General features: G+C 36.8%; 2 protein-coding genes and 1 pseudogene across 2 annotated transcripts in view; 2 read left to right on the top strand and 1 right to left on the bottom strand.

Annotated features, from left to right (window-relative positions):
* The window catches only part of micos13 (mitochondrial contact site and cristae organizing system subunit 13), a 58,723-nt gene that overhangs the window by 40,562 nt on the left and 358 nt on the right, over positions 1-17,803 (bottom strand). The gene's annotated exons all lie outside the window — the stretch shown is intronic.
* LOC141359554 (mast cell protease 1A-like) lies at positions 6,040-10,315 on the top strand. The gene is made up of 5 exons (XM_073862203.1): positions 6,040-6,447; positions 6,680-6,830; positions 9,262-9,394; positions 9,798-10,043; positions 10,128-10,315. The coding sequence occupies exons 1-5, from the start codon at positions 6,393-6,395 to the stop codon at positions 10,299-10,301; spliced, it is 759 nt and encodes a 252-aa protein (XP_073718304.1). The 5' UTR covers positions 6,040-6,392; the 3' UTR covers positions 10,302-10,315.
* Positions 13,963-16,819, top strand: LOC129452763 (NEDD8 ultimate buster 1 pseudogene; annotated as a pseudogene).

Here is a 17,803-nt window from a genome sequence, read left to right as displayed (position 1 = left end):
CTGGAAAGACTTGTATATTTATCAGAACTGCTATGGCAACTTGAAGGTCCAACGTATGGAAATAATCTGACATGTTTGTTGTTATTTTCCTGAACTGGCGCATGCCTGTGACGTGAATGCGTATGCGACACGAGCCACCGTGAGCAGACTTTTGCTTTTTTACTCTTTAGACGAGAATGCGACAGTAGATCGTTTTTAAGATTTCCACTCTGAAGGGTGATTTCACTTTTTTTGCGTTTTTAAGCCCCCAAAACGCCGTCGCCGTGTAAACGAAAGGCACATCCGATAAAATATTTTTACGTTTTCACCCTCGAGCGTTCTCGTGTAAACAGGCCCTAAATAAAAAAAACTTTTTATTTTTCAGTCAGAAATGCTGAATATGCTGCTAGTTTGGAGCTGGAATCTAAACTTTTGTGATGTAAACAGCTCTGTTAAATGGCCGTGATGGTGAGGTGTGTATTTGCTGATAGCATTAAATCAATCAAATTCTAATAGGTCAAAACTACATTTACATGCTGAATGTTTGTAAATTTCGTCCTGAATATGAACTATGTACGGGCAGCAGTGTGAAATGGCCATCTTACGTCATCAATTTCATGATCCATGCTGACACCTAAAGACAAAGCAAGTTGCTTTGGTAATAAGACCAAAATACATGCTTGGGAATAAATTTGTATGTTCTGCCAATGTGTCGTTTTGTGTGTGTGTGTTTTGTGCAGTCATAAGGGACAGTTTTTTTATATATGTATACTGCATATAAAAGTTAAACGAATATTTACAGGATTTATAGGATGAACCCAAGTGCAGACAGAACCATATTTTTTGACAAAAAAACAGGAATATAAAACAGAGGGAGTAAAACATAGACTAGAAAAACAAACAGTAACTAGACTAAACTATTGTCACAGGTCAGAGCGGACCACAGGTATCGTGAGTCACGCCCCTTCCTAGCTTCCACCTCGAGGAGGTCCCAAGAACACCCCAATGACCAAACACATGAGAAAAGGTAAGTATACTTAAAACAAACTTTATTTAAATTATCTAAAATGTAAAACAAACTCTCAGACCGAAGAGTATAAGCCAGGGGTGCTGGTGCTTCATCATGGGAGCGCTCGGGTAAGTCTTCCCAGGTGATACACTTTTCCCACACGTGACTTTCATCCACTGTTTCCAGCTAACATTGCTTTCTGCCTTACAGGTGGAACTGCCCGTGGCGCCTTTCCGTCTTCCTGAGGCAAACAGAGAGACACGGTGAGTAAGTACCTTGTACTGCGTCGTGTACTTCGGGGGTGACTGGAGTCTCCACGGCCAGCTGGACTTCCTTTAAAGCACAGAGATTTGTTAATGGTCGGCTCTCGATGTATATGCCGGGCGGTAAGTATTTCTTCGGCGAGAATATGCAGGTAGGCGTCCCAGGTAAGTAGTTTGAATGTGCAGGAATGTATGCACAGAGATGACTGGAACTTCACAGGCAAGTGTTCACGCAGGACACATGGATCTTCCCTCTAGACATACAAGAAGGTATTCACAGGTAAGTGGTTCTTAGCTTTTAGGCATACAAGGGCGTACTCTCAGATAAGTGACCCATTCTTCGATTCTTCGAACCCTCGGTCCAAACATCGAGTGCCGACCCTAATTCACTAGAGTGTGTGAAGTGCAGTGGGTGAGTCTGTGTTTGACGTGTGTACACCTGAAGATTGCAGTGCTGTGCCATGTCCCTGTATGTACAGTTACTAACTCAGTTACTATTTGTGAGAAGTAGTTAGTAACAATAACTAATTACTTTTTTAAAGTAACGTTCCCAACACTGCTGAATTCAGATCAGTTTATTTAATTTAACACTGAAAAGTGCTGATCATCAGCTTTTGCTGATTCATCATGAAGTAACCACACTTTTGGTTGTAAGACCAAACATGCATGCTTATGTCAGCGATATCCAATCTGTCTCCTGGAAGACCACTGACCAACCCTAATCTGATCCAGACATTTCTGCCAGTAATGTTTAATCTCACAGATCTTTAATAACTGGTTGAATTAAGGTGTTTTTTTCTGTCCTTATGTGACTGCAGTGGCGTAAAATTATACTGAAATAAGATAAGTCAAGATCTGATGAGATGTGCCACTTTAAAGTGCGTGTCTGTGGAGAACCATAAAAATGTTTTGCCTTTTTGTGCTTATTTTTTACTTAACTTAATTTTTTATTGAGGAATTGTTAATGCCTTTTTTCTTGCATCTTCTAAATAAAAAAACTTTTTATTTTTCAGTCAGAAATGCTGAACATGCTGCTAGTTTGGAGCTGGAATCTAAACTTTTGTGATGTAAACAACTCTGTTAAATGGCCGTGATGGTGAGGTGTGTATTTGCTGATAGCATTAAATCAATCAAATTCTAATAGGTCAAAACTACATTTACATGCTGAATGTTTGTAAATTTAGTCTGAATATGAACTATGCACGGGCAGCAGTGTGAAATGGCCATCTTACGTCATCAATTTCATGATCCATGCCGACACCTAAAGACAAAGCACGTTGCTTTGGTAATAAGACCAAAATACATGCATGTTCTGCCAATGTGTCGTTTTGTGTGTGTGTGTGTGTGTGTGTGTGTGTGTGTTTTGTGCAGTCATAATGGACAGTTTTTATTTGAGATGTATACTGCATATAAAAGTTAAATAAATATTTACAGGATTTACAGGATGAACCCAAGTGCAGACAGAACCATATTTTTGACAAAAACAGGAATATAAAACAGAGGGAGTAAAACATAGACTAGAAAAACAAACAGTAACTAGACTAAACTATTCACAAGAATATCCACCTGTTTTTTGACGTAAATGTGGGTGCCGCCTCTTTGAGCTTTCTGGTTTATGACTTCCGGTGAGCCACTAAAGCTAATGGTAGTCTATCTGTATTTACAAATCCATCTAGTAAAACCTTTTTTATAGAAACTACCAGTAAACAATAAATACAATAATTGTTTAAAAACAACTAAAATTATGCTGATAAAAATATGCTGATTTAGCCGATTTATTTATTCTGCTACTATATATTATTACAAAAATGCTATTACAGTACAGAATATATATGACATAATCTGCTTAGTTAATGTTTATAGTTCGTAATGTGTTTGAGCGTAATTTTGTTATGTTTTAAAGGTGCAGTGTGTACATTTTAGCGGCATCTAGTGGTGAGGTTGCAGATTAAGATAAAATAAGATAAGATAAGATAAACTTTTATTGTCCCGAAGGAAATTTGTTTTGGACACACAATACAGCTGCTGCACAATAACATACTACATTCATACATTCATACAGTGCAAAGAGAAGGCCAACACTGCCTTGCTCACAGTATACATTGAACAACTAAGTTGAACCCCACCCAGTGTTCAACACACCCTTGGTCAACATAACATATGTTGTTACACACACTAGGGATAGGGGAAAAAAATTGAATTGCAACCAACGGCTTAGTCCACTACTCACCTCTCGCTTTTGAAACACATAGAGAAGCTATGGTAGCCGGCACCAGACAAACATGTCATCGTTGGAGACAACTTAGTAAAAAAATTGTCTGTTAAGGGCTGTAGAAAAATGGCGGCACAAAATGGCGACTTCCATGTAAGGGGACCCTCAGTGTATGTAGATAAAAAAAGTCTCGTTCTAAGGTAATAAACACATAACGGTTCATTATGAAAGGTCTTTATACACCACTGATAATATAGTTTTGTATATTATTTTGCATTTCTGTCAAGAGATTCTTCTAAAAATTACACACTACACCTTTAAATGAAAAAGCAAATACTTTAAAAAGTAAGCAAATAATTTCATAAGCTCATGTCTCCACCTGCGTAAGAAGAGATGTAATAATATTTTCATAAAACGAAAACAATACTCAGAGTAGTTTAATATGTTTATTATGTTTGTTTAAGTAACTTACAATGTGTAAATGATACTGCTGACTGTGTTGGACCGCGTGAAGCTCGACGTGTCCATTAAAATTTTAAGTCCATTAAAAATTGCCGTTTAAAAAAAACTCACACTAGAGGGACAGTTGTGACATTTTAAACCAGCCCCTGAAAAGTTAAAAACACAAAGTCTTGGTAAATTCCATGTACAAACACTCGACTTACTTTCCCATTGTAGAGATACTGGTATGTCTCTGGGCTTTTATATTTGCGCATTGAAGACCTGTCACCTCCGATCAACAACACGAAATGATTGAATATATCTCTTCATATATATCTTTATATTTCAAGCCACTTCTTAATTTCATCCTCACACTGGTTCATACATGGCAGGTGTAGTAAATATTAACTGTTTAAATCCTGTTTTATGTGTGCTCCCACTACACTGTTTTCTACCAGCTGGCTATTGAAACGGAAGTCTCGCACCAGAAAGGAAATACATCACATCACTTACTTCACTTAGTGATGAGTGATGTCTGTTGTGGGCATTGTTATAACAGTCTACATTTTACAATTTCTGGTCAAAATTAAGGTTACATTTTATTCTGTTCATTACAAATATGGCCTCTTGTCTCCTTCCCTGTGTGTTTTAACTAGAACTTCAAAATAAGAGTACAAAACACAAGACATAAGAGACACAGGACATGATCGTGACACACAATTATTTTAATCCTTTTAATCAATAAACTTTCACTACAAGATAACAGTTGTGGCCTGCTGTAGAGATGATTTGTAATACAAATAAACAATGTAGGTTGTAGCTGCAGAAAGTAATAATTTGATCCGGCTTATGGACTGGTAATTTTATAATCATACACACTCTAATATCAGATATGTTAAATGCATCCAGCTTTGACTTCCATAGTTTGTGTACATTCAGCATTTCATGAATCCATGGAAGATACAGTAGTGGGAGATTTTAGTATGCATTGTAAGGTAGCTTGTAAACTCATTAGTTATGTAGTAAGACATAAAGCCTTGTGGGACATTTCCACAAATTAGTGGACCACCACCATCTCCCTGTGAGTGAAATTGTGGTTGAGTTAGCTATAAATATACCATTAAAATACATGTGCTCTTTTCCAGATGTGCAGTTTATAAATCAAAAATGATCTTAAAATTGTGCGCAGCCGAATGCTCTTAGAACTCCGCCTTCTAAACGCCCCTAATTAAATTCATTAGCATATAAATATTAAATTATCAAATGCCAAATTCTCTGACTGCTACAATGGCAGTGGTCAAAAAAACCATCTTTGTTGTTGATTGCTTAAGTTTATAATATTTCTAAATTCTAACATGAAAACTTTATTGACATCACTCGAGTTAAGGCGATTATTAGTGGACCTTTCAATTCACATGTTTTATTTTACTTTACAATAAGGTTCATTAGTTAACATTAATGTATTAACTAACATGAACAACCATTAGCAATACATTTGTAACAGCATTTATTCATCTTTGTTAATGTTAGTTAATAGAAATAAAGGTTTTGTCCATGTTAAAACGATAGAACTTGCATTCACAGTGCATAACGTTAACAAGATTTTAATAAAGTATTAGTATTGAAAATTAACAAAGATTAATAAATGCTGTATAAGTGCAGTTCATTAATGTTAACTAATGTAGTTAACTAATGAACCTTATTGTAAAGTGTTACCTATTTAAATATATTTTTACACGTAAACGTAATATTTGTGTCTTAAACATTTTGTTTCAGTTTGCCATGCCTCCTGCACGCACGGCGGTGTAAAAATAAGAGATTTTTCGACTTTAAAATTCAAAGATCGTATCATAAACTGCCTGAATATATTCCATATGAATTAATTTGGATTTAAGGATGTTTAAGATTAAAATTGATGCATGGGAATAATTTATATGAATTTTTTAAATACCTATCACTCTTAAATGTCGCATGTCCCTTATTGAACCGTATCATTGCTTCATTAATCATCCGAGTATAACAATAAAGAAATATACAAGGTTCTATGAAAATATATCAAATATATAAATGTGGGGTGTGGGGGAACAACATTTTAATTCTGACTGTCATACCTGGATGTTGATCTCATTACACTGTAAATTCTCAGCAGTGGTCTTGCCAGTATGTTAAACAGTCCTATATATCTTTATATCTGGATTATATTCTGTTTATCTTTTATTTTATTGGGGTACCCATACTTGTTGGGTAATAGGTCCAGTCTTGTAATGTGTATTTTGGATACGCTTCAAACATTAATCTTCAGTATATCCACCGAGACCACAAATATATCAGCTAGGATTATTGCAAAGTGTGATGCACATCAAGGGGGTGTGAAATAGGAAGTACAAGCTGGTGGGGGGCTGAACCTGCCCATTAGAAATGAATTATTAGCAACACATTTACACTTACACTTCACTTTTCCCAACAGCCTTAACAGAGAAACATCATCATGATCATCTTAATGCTTCTGCTGGGTGCTTTGCTACCCCATTTGACCCTAACAGGTAACAGTTTTCATGTAATATTATTGACTTAGCTTGCTGTATGACTTCTACATATATAATACATGTGTTTTTTTTTTTTTTTGCAAACTACATCTAAACTTTATGCATGTATACAGATAGCACTTTTTGCATTTGAAAGAGCTGCAGTAACATTCAGCACCACCCTACATGAAATAACCATTTGATTGTATTTCTCATTTCAAATAGCCAGATTGATTTCTTTCTCTTTCAGGATATGCAAATGTAGGAATAATAAATGGAAAAGAGGCAGATCCACATTCCAGACCCTACATGGTTTCGGTTCAGAAAAATGGACACCACATCTGTGGTGGCTTTCTTGTGTCTGAACAGTTTGTCATGACGGCTGCGCACTGCTTTGGCGAGTAAGGGCTTTTGTTTAATCTGAATTTTACTGTCTGCAAGACTAAAAAGAGTCCTAAAGTCAATAGGAAATCAATATATGAAGAGTTTAGTTGCAAAACGAGATAAATCCATTTTTTAACATTTTTGTCAAAACATGTTTATCATGTTATTATTTTGTTTTATGGTGCTACTTAGCTGTATTTTTTAAGTAATGAAGGTTTAAATCAATACAAACCAACTGCAGTTGCATTGAAATTAATTGGAATGCACAACCAAAAAATGAGATTTCTGAACAATTAAAAAAACGGTGATTATCTTGTTTTGCAACGAAACTCTTCATATACAGGGTTTATACAGAAATCCTTAAGTTAAATTTACTACTTTTTACTACCTTTTTTACTACCTTCAGAATATTTTTTAAAACCATCACGACACTGAATTGCAAGTGTTAATCAGCGACCTTTCTATTATTTACACAGATTTTGACATATATAACATACAAAAAAGAATTAAAGTGAAAAAATTCTTCTGACTGAAATATTTTTCAGGCCAAGTCATATTCCTTTACCTAACACTTTATGTAGGCGAGACCAATAGCATTTTAAGGGGAGATTTTTTGCCATAAATTCCATTTTGAAGTCTCATGTGGCATATAGGTAGCTGTAGTTTGCAGGGCATTTTAGATTAAGGCGAACCAGCTAAATAACTCACTATACTGTATAAAAAGAAAACATGAATATCACCACCTTTAATGAATCTTTTATTAATTATTTATTAATTGTAAATGTATTTATTTTAGCATTTACTAATAATTTTTTAATCAAAGTTGAAACTGTTAACATTAGTGAATGCACCATGAACCACCGTCAATTACTGTAATGACATAAACAAGAATTAATTAATGATTATATACTCTATATTTTTCATTGTTTTTTCATGTTATATAATGCATTTACTAATGTGAACAAATACAACTTTTTCATATCATATTATTCAGTACACATAAACAAATAATCCAGAGTCTGTTCTGTTCACACAACAGCTTACAGTCACAGCTCTAATACAGTAACGTTATGTGTATGAATATAAACCCTGAATGAGTAACTCGAGTCAAACTCGTGTAGAATTCGCACAGGATGTCTGTTACCATAGTGACAGTTGTTAATTGAATTACTGTACATTTATCAACAAAATATTATGTTACAATAGAGGCAGCGCTGATGTGCTATTTTATGCGCAATGTTTCTGCTGTTTACTTTCTCTTAAGACCTAAATGGTCGTGTTTATATGAGGATATTTGCAAAGACGGGATTTTTGACGCATATGTGTTATTTAAGGCCAATAAAGCGGCAAAAATACGTACAACACATGCTAAATGAGAATCGAATGCGCGGCTTGCGTGCTCCTCTGACACAGAAACAGCGGACGCACTGTTTTTTGTGTTTGAATGGCTTAAAATCACCTGTTTTTAAACTGCTGTGCTTAAATATATGTACAAATGTTACGTTTTTGTGACCACACGCAAATGCAACTGCAAGAACCGACAGGTGGATGACATCAAAGTCCCGCGAGAGCATTTCGGAAGCAGTCTCCTCTTATGATTCCTCGTCAATCGCTCTCACAGGACTTGGATGTCATCCGCCTCTTGGTTCTTGTGGATCCACATGAAGTTTACCCACGAGTTAAACAAACCCGTTGTACCAGCCACTGGCTATATCAGCATAGCATCAGTAACGTGAGAAATCATTTAACGTTACCTCCAAAATACAGGACCCCTTACGTTAGTCATACTGTGCAAAGACACGCAATTACCTGTTTGGTTTTCTTATCCCACGAACTGAAAGGCTTGCCAATCTTCATTATTTCGCTAAGCCAAGTCAATCGTCTTTTACACCTTTATCGATCTTCAAAACATCGGAGCCTTCCTGCATTATAAGTTTGACCATGCTAGCTGAAAAAGTTTTACCTCAACGTGATACAGTCAGAAAACCCGGAGTGGATCCGGTCCGTAGTGATTACAGAACGCTTACAGCGGATAGAGGAACGTGATTTGGCTCCACTCCAGGCTTTGATCACATCCCAGAGACGAAAGATCTTTGATTATTTGCCCAGATATGCAGGTGATTTTAACTCATTTCCAGGCATCATAACATTACAAAAGGCAATCGAAAATTTACTACCTCGTCAGATGACGCTTACTACTTTTTACTACTTTTTACTGGCCTTAATTTGGCATAATTTAATTTACTACCTTTTACTACCTTTTACAACCCCGCGGAAACCCTGATATACATATATACCATTTATACATGTATATAGGGCATAAAGCTTGTATAGTGGCCTAAAAGGTTTTTGCACAATACTTTATATAAACATGTCGTGTTTTTAATAGATCATTAATTTCTTTTAAACATTAATCATTAATTACTTTTTTTGTACCACTCTTGACAGTGGAGACAAACTGAAGGTTGTGGTTGGAGCTCATGATCTCAACCGCAAATCTGACCCTATAGCTGTGAAGTTTTACCACATCCATCCCGGTTATGACTCTAAAGAGCTGCTAAATGACATCATGATACTTCAGGTAAATGACTGAACATTGCTAAGTTTTCTTATTAATCAGTGATTGTTAACATGGGGGGACAGACCTCTAACGTTTTGTGTGCATACTGTAATTTATTTTGAGTTATGTCAACTTAAAAAATATTGTTTGACAAAACATTTGTACACAGCTGTGTCAACTAGTGTGGTAGTTGAATTAACTCAAAACTTTAAGGCAAGCAGGTAACTTACTTTTTTAAGTTGAACCAACTTGTTATTTTTAACAATAGTAACTTTCCACCAACAGGCCACTTGATGAAAAACGATTTACTTAAGATTTGATATTAAACATTTGTAAAAAAGAAATCACCTGAGAGACCGAACAAGTTGGTCATCCAATTTATGGTCTTTCAGACCCTTACCAGTTTCTGTGATTTTTAATTTAGCTCAAAAAAACCACCAAAAACATAAAAAATGTCGAATCGATCTCCATCCCCAAAAAAGACAAGGACAAGGCCAAGACCAAATGCAGTGTTGCAGGGTGGGGTGCACAGAAGACCAACGGTTCTGTAAGTAAACAACTTATGGAGGTTGATGTCACCATCGTTGACAACAAGGATTGTAATAAGAAATGGGATAATCAAACAACCTCAAGGATGATCTGTACATTTGGTAAAGGAGGATTTTGCCAGGTACAAAGTATATTCTGTACAAAAAGTTAATGCTATTAACATCCCACAGAAAATAATCTTAGTGTACTTTATGACTTTTCTCAGGGAGATTCTGGAGGTCCTTTGGTGTGTGACGGCACTGCAGTCGGTGTCGTTTCATTCAACGAGAAGAACAACTGCGACAAACCAACAAGGCCAAACGTCTACACCAGGATTTCAAAATTTTTGACCTGGATAAATGATATACTTAAAGGTGTAAAGCAAGATTATGATTATTAAAATTCATAACATTTCCTGAAGTGTGTGTGTCGTCCTTGACTGTATTATAAGTATCGTGCACCATTAAAAGGTGCTATAGAATGTAAAACTGTATTTACCTAGGCATAGATGAATAATACGAGTTCTGTGCATGATAATTATATATCATGAGCCTCAAACATAATTGTTTCCTCCTTATATAAACCTTGTGAATGCAAAAGACAGCTGGAAAACAGGCCAATCTCAACATAACACCAACTGTGACGTTATAGTCGGGATCTACACCCCAACTTGAATTAAGTACGTTGTTACAATGCTAAAGACAAAGTTGTGACTGCTGAGTTAGCACTATATGCTAGTTAATGCTATATGCTATCGTTTAGGCCAGGGGTGTCAAACTCATTTTAGGCTGAGGCAGGGCCGGATTAACCATACAGGCAACTGGGCAATTGCCCAGGGGCCCAAGACCTCCAAAGGGCCCAGGGCAACAATGGCATGAGCAAAATACTGTATCTGGTAATCTCCCGCTGGCCGCTTTATATTAAACAAACTGTCAACGCGGGATTTTGCGCTGCAAAGAGAGACGGTGCGCTGCCTATTACTTTGAACGTGAGTTGAGAGCGGTTGAGTCTCATGCGGCCTGACCAATGAAGAGAGGGCCTCAGGTTAAGACCCTCTCCTCATTGGTCAGTCCGCATGATGTGGGTGAGTCAAAGGTTCGCCGAGCATTACGTGACGCAAGGCGTTAGTAAAATTAAAAAAGGAAAAGGACATCAGAAACGCAGAAAATGTAAAGTATAAACAGTGGTGTAGTCTACGTGATACGCAGGTATCTGCGCGATCCTATCGGCGTATGAAATCAAATTACTATAGCGGCGCGAAAGTGACTGGGGAGCAGAGAACCTACAGGCGAGTGACAGCTAAGTAGCGCGAGAGTGATTCCAGTTATCACATGGAGAAATCTGCTTTGAATCGCTCTCGCGGTACTTTGACATCACCAATAGGTCTGCTTAGCGCCAAATGAAGTCAAACCTGCAGTGTAGCTGCTCACGCGACACTGTAAACAAACCAACCATGAGGAGTAGTGAACGAGTGGAGCAGTGCACAACATAAAATCCGGAGAGTTAACAACGCACATGTGAGTAAACAACATTTAAATCATCAATCCAGTTTGTTACTTTATCTGGAGGTAAGGCTCCAATAAAATAAAATAAGCCAGTGTTTATGTCCTGATGGTTTTTAGCTGTCTTGCAGCATGTTTGCTTGTGCTTCACAGTGTTAAACTTACTTTCCCTGTCTTCATTTATATATCTACGTTCAAGATGTAGCCTATATGATCTTAAACTTCTGTAAGGAAAATCATGTCTGCGTCGATGTTCAGTTCAGACTTGCAAATTAAAGAGCATTTTCTTCACTTTGGTTTGGGTGTCTAATATTAGGCTATATGATGGTCTTGTAATAATAATTAATAAAAGCCTATTTTCATTTTTAGACAATGCTTGTATATGCAAAAAATAAGCTTTTTATATCAATGACTATGCAAATTAGAGTTAATCCATGGTCATCTTAAATGTGTATTAATTAAAAAGTTTTGTCAAGTGAGCTTCGGTCAACGACGAGGACAACTCAGCTAAGTTAGCCAGGACTTTTCTACACCGCCAGCTTACTTTTACAGCCCGGAGATTATACAGATGCTGATGTGTTTAGTTTTCATAGCATCATATGTGAGTGAATGTCTTTTGATAGGGGACATAGTAGTGCATTTCAATGAGCATTTAAATATTTGTAAATCAAAATACACCTGATGACAGTTAGAATTTGAAGTATTGAGTATATGTACTGTATAATACAGTAATATATTCTGTATATGACCATATTATGGTGATCCTGGAGTCGTGATGATGGGGCCCTTGAATATTGTTGCCCAGGGTATAACAAAGTGTTAATCTGGCCCTGGGCTGAGGGCCGGATGGTAAATAACGCCACAAAGTGAGGGCCGGATAATTTTTTTAAACCTTAGTGTGCTGATAATTGTCTTAAAATTAACTAAACAAACCAATTAATTAGTTTGTTTAGCAAGAAAAACAGAGAAACACACAGCTCTGTGAAAACTACATTTCATAAGGTCACACTCATACTGTACATATTATACACACAAATTTACATCTGTACAAAACCCACTGGCCTTAGGTTGAAAAGCCTTCATTTAACTTCTTTTGTATATTCCTTAATGCCAAAATTATTTATAAATCATTCACTTTTCTTTGTAATGAGAACAGTCATTTAGAAAATGAAAATGCTAGATGGGGCAGTGGCCCAAAAGCAAAAAGGGCACTATGGGGGGTGGTACTATTATTATGGTTTTAATGAAGTGTTATAAATATGATGTGTTATATTACTAGCATCAACTTAGACAAGTGATTATAATGGGAAATATAATAACAAGAATTAAAGTCTGCTAAACATTAAATATGATTTACCTGTTGGCTTGATGGAGCTTTGAATCCATGTTTGCAATGTTGAACTGCCTTTAGCAGCCTCTCTTCTGTCGTTATTTTGTGAAAGCATTGGTGTTTTTTGTATTTTTTTTCTACAAAGTGTGCCAACAACAGCAAATTTAGTGTTTAACTTAGATCTGATCGGGAATATTAAATCCATTTGAAAGCATTGTAACGATAATACTAAGAATGTGGATATTTGTTGTTGTTTGCTTGCTAGTTGTTAGCACTTTTAGAACACCGACAGCAAATAATTACCGGAAGAAATACATAAACAAACTTACAAATTACTAATTCTGCGGTTTAACAACTGATATAATGTAATGAATCTACCTGTTAATGCAACGAACTTCGGAAACTGTCGTCTTCGCTCTCCAGGCAGAGAGTGAACACCGTCACAGAGATGCTGCGGAGCAGTCGGGAAAACACGAAGTGGATCGCCGGAATCAGTGGATCTTTAGCGGAGCGGTAACAATAAAACGGCAAGATTTTTGGGCACCGTGTTTAGTCTATGTTCCGCGTTTTGCTGCTTTCCGCAAGTCTCTCATATTAAAAACGAACCCGCCTGAAAGGGTTTTTAAAATATGTATTTAATATTTAATAAAACTGTATAAATCATCACACCCCTGACCTAGATAGATGCCGTCTCTGCTTTTAGTTGAGCACGGACACTATAATGTTTGAGTAGGATGATGACACACAACTCGATGGATAGCTGGCTGAGCAAGTTCACAGCACTGAAGATTAAACATTAAAAAATGAAATGGTACTCTTATTCATGAATGAATGTGTATTATATTATTAGCTTGCTAATCGCTAATTAGCCATCATGCTAGGTAAACTTGCAAACTCACCTGGTTTATACTATTTTAAATCAAATGCCAAATGAATGTTTTGATTTTGACTTATTTAGTGAGTAGTGATCTAGTTTCTACCTTTGCACTTGCTAGCCTCAAAGCACCTGAAGAGTAACTGCTTGTTCATCATATAATAAATTTATATTTTCATATAACAGACAAACACAAACATCTGCTTATTGACAACTCAAGTCTTTTACAGTAATAAAACATAAACATAAAGAAAGATTAATGAACCAGTCAACACAATACAGTACGCATCTCTGAACATGATGTCTTTCATGCTTCGGGTTTTTTTTTTATTAAGAGCTGCTGCTTCCACTTTCACTTTCTAACAAAAAGACACTCACATGTAAAGCCAAAGTCTGAACAGCTGATGTAAGTAAAGTTCGTTCTGAATTATAAAGACTAAATTATAGTTTATAAGTTTGTATTTGTCTGTATGCTTTAAATACAATAAAACTATAGAGAATGGGTTTAGCTGGGTTTTCACAGACTGAGTCGCATATAGATTCAGGATTGGGTGTGAGAGTTTTCATCCAGCTGGTCAGACAAACACAAACATCTGTTTACCGACAACACAAGACTTTTATAGCATTTAAACTTAAATATAGAAAAACTGCTGAGTGTTCATATGTGTTTTATGTAAAATATTAAACAAATACTGGAAGACTTTGATCCTAAATCATGTATGATTGTTAAGGGGTTTTCCATTAAAAGATACTTTCACTTTTATTTGTAGTCAAGCAGTAACACATAGGGATGTGTTTGCATGGTTTAACAGTCTGTCTGTAACACAAGCTGTACTGTATTTTCTCTCTCAGTGATTTTGAAAAATGGATAAAGACCTTCAGTACAGGGAAGCATCTATGGTCACATTGGAGATTAAACTGCCTCAAAAAAAGGCTTATTTTAAAAAAGCACCACCGGACATCACCGCTTATGACCTGAAGACACAGATCACAAAAGAACATGGATTACAGGATATCGATCTCATTTTTAAAGGAAAGAAGTTGTCCCTCGAGAAAAGACTTGATGAGCAAAACGTGAAGAACAACAGCAAGATCATGGTGCTAATTCTGTCTTCTGAAAATGACAGGAATAAGCTGCTGGAGAACGAGAATGAAGAACGCTCTGCAAAAGAAGAAGTGCAGAGAACCCAGAGAGGTATCCAGATTTTGTCAGAAAGACGTAGTAATGAGGAACCAATCACCACTCCGTTCCTGGAGATCACAGATCAGGAAGGAAATACGCTTCAGATTCCTGACAGAGATAAAAAGGCTCTCATGATGGCGATGGGTTTTAATGAAAAAGGTCGAGCACTGATGAAGAAGAAAGAGTACAAGCTTGCTATATCTTATCTGGAGATGGCTGAAGATCAGTTTAAACAGTGCGACCCCACAATTCTCAATGCGCTGGATAATTTAGCAATTCTTCAGCTTGACATTGTGTGGTGTTACCAGAGACTGAATGATAGAGACTATTTAAATGAAGCCAAACAAAGACTGCAGAACGCAGAGAAATGTTTCCAGAAATGTTATGGAGATCAGCACAGCAGACTGCAGCAGATCAAGAAGCATACAGGAGGAGAAGACATGCTGTTATTGAGGTTGTATCTTCTTCAGAGTTGCGTGGCCTTCCACAGCAACAATAAGAAGCAAACATCTGACCTACTTAACAAAGTCCAGGATCTGTACAACCAGCTGCGTGTAGACCCAGAAAAACTGAACCAACTGACGAGATTGGGTTTCTCTGATCGGGAAGCTCGTCTGGGTTTAAGAGCATGTCGAGGAAACATCAATGAGGCAGTGAAGTACCTGACAGTGAGGAAGGAGAAAGAGGAAAGAGAGCACGAGAGGAGCAGACGACATCTGCAAGACGTAAACACACTGGTGGAGTTGGGTTACAGTAGGAATACCGCTGCTAAAGCCTTGTGTTACGCTAAAGGAGATTTAGACGAAGCCTTCAGGATTCTGTTAGATCGTGCTGAGGGTCAGACCTCAGACACATCAGATCAGGTGGGTGGGACCAATTCATCTTCGAGCTGTGACCCAATCTCCAACGTGTCCCAATCTCCACCTTCAACTTCATCAGAAAAGCCCAGCACTCCCTCTGACCCCCCATCAGTTTCACATTCCCCAGATGAGGAGCTGGTGAATGAGATTTTAAAGGACATTCCCAGATATGTAGAAGATTATCTGGACCTGACGCTGGAGGAGGAGCAGGAATTAATGATATACCTCCGATCTGAACTGGACAAATGACCCTCCAGAAGAATCCTTACAGGTGGAGAGGAGTAATATTGGCTTATAGAGAATATATATTTTTTTAGGTTATTGTTGCGTGTTACGTAATATTTCTTTGAAATAACACTAAATGAGAAAAGTAGTCAAAAATTGTCTTTATTATTTGTTCATAAATATATAGCGATAAATATTGCATGATGTACTACCTTAAACCAGCTAGTGATATATTGCGGTTATATATATAACATTCTTAACAAATCTTTATTTATTTTCACAAAAATTTAGTTGGTCTCTGATTCAATGTTAACAGCTGTGTTATAATCGGCCTCACAATGGCAACATTTTAAAATATTTTATTTTTAGCTACTCTATGATTCATAATGTGTTTATTTTTTCATTCCTGTCATTTGAAGAACATAGTTAGGAGATCTAATGTGTTTTGGGGTTGTTTAACATCATATATAAAGTTAATTTACAAAGTTAATTTAAAAGCAATGAGCAGTTTTACTTCATTATACATTTTATGTACATGTTCATAAATCAAATTAAGAGGGAATACGTTAATAAATGTGCATAACCAGTCAGTTTTGGCTCAAATAGATTTTTTTTTTAATTTTGGGGGATTGGCATGTCCACATTAATTCTTAAGTCAAAGTCACAGGTTAAACACTGAGAAAACAGTAATAGTAACTTACTTGCTAGCTACTAAAGTTATTACAATATAATAGCTATTAAATAATCAAAAACTATACAAATTATAGATTCACTACACAAACTTCACCCAGAATGTTTATGTTGTTTCGGCTTTTTCTGAATTTACTTGCTAGCTACCTTAGCCAATACAGACAGCTGTTTAAAGACACTCCAGTTTAGGTATTATTTCAAACATAATCTGTCAATTACCATCTCTGGAATTCAGTCATAAATTCACAAGCACTGTTGACCAGGGTTTAAATTGGGCCGGGGCCGTCCGGGGCTAAGCTCCGGCACATAGGCTGAAGGTCTCGCTCTGCTCGTGGCAGTGTACCCGCTGCGCTTGTGCGGGTGTACTCGCTGCGCTGGTGCGTGTGCACTGACGCGAAGGGAATAATGTGTTTCCATTCATTATGGGGCATACTCACCAACGCAAGTTCAACGATTTGCGCGAGTAGATTACATACAAAGTCAATGCAAAGACGCAATCAGACGCGTCCTCGCACGGGGCGATGCAAATGACGCGAATTGGGCGGCGCAATTGCCGCGGAAACACGCGCTTTTCCTTTTAAACGCGTCTTCGTCTTTAAACTCGAGCGAAAAAACTCAGGAACTTCAAGAACGCGCTTTCACACAGGATCATTTGACATTGTAGAGACAAGAGAGAGAGAGAGCGCGCGCGAGAGAGAGAGAGAGAGAGAGAGAGAGAGAGAGAGAGAGAGAGAGGTAATAATGGTGCCCACGTCGAGGAAATTTAATAGAAGACTAGAAACGTGTTAAGGACTAAAGTATGTATGTCACTCATCTAATTACAGTATGTTAACTGGATAGCACTGCATATAACTCACTGTATAGTTTAATACATTTATGTATTTTGATTACACAAATCAAACCTTACGATTGTTTTAGCTGCTGACCAGCATAGGGAATCTCTATTGCTAATTTATTAGACATGTTGATGATACAGTACTGTGTGTTGTACCGTTTCATGTTAATTTAATCTTTTTGGGTAGCCTATCTTATGCATATAGAATTATTCAAGGAGGTTGATTCCTTTTACTTCATTTAAAGTTTGATCAATTGTGCATAATGACATGTGCAACAAATGGATATAGGGTGTCAAACTCATAGATTTGCATAATTTAAAATTCAGACGCTCTTTATGAAATATTTGTGGTCAATCTCTGGCACAGATTTAAAGTTGAAACTTATCAAATCCTATCAGAGGT

Source organism: Misgurnus anguillicaudatus, chromosome 23, assembly GCF_027580225.2.
Source record: "Misgurnus anguillicaudatus chromosome 23, ASM2758022v2, whole genome shotgun sequence".
NCBI classification, from domain to species: domain Eukaryota; kingdom Metazoa; phylum Chordata; class Actinopteri; order Cypriniformes; family Cobitidae; genus Misgurnus; species Misgurnus anguillicaudatus.
The sequence above is the reverse complement of the archived record's forward strand: the minus strand, read 5'-3'. Positions and strand labels throughout refer to the sequence as shown.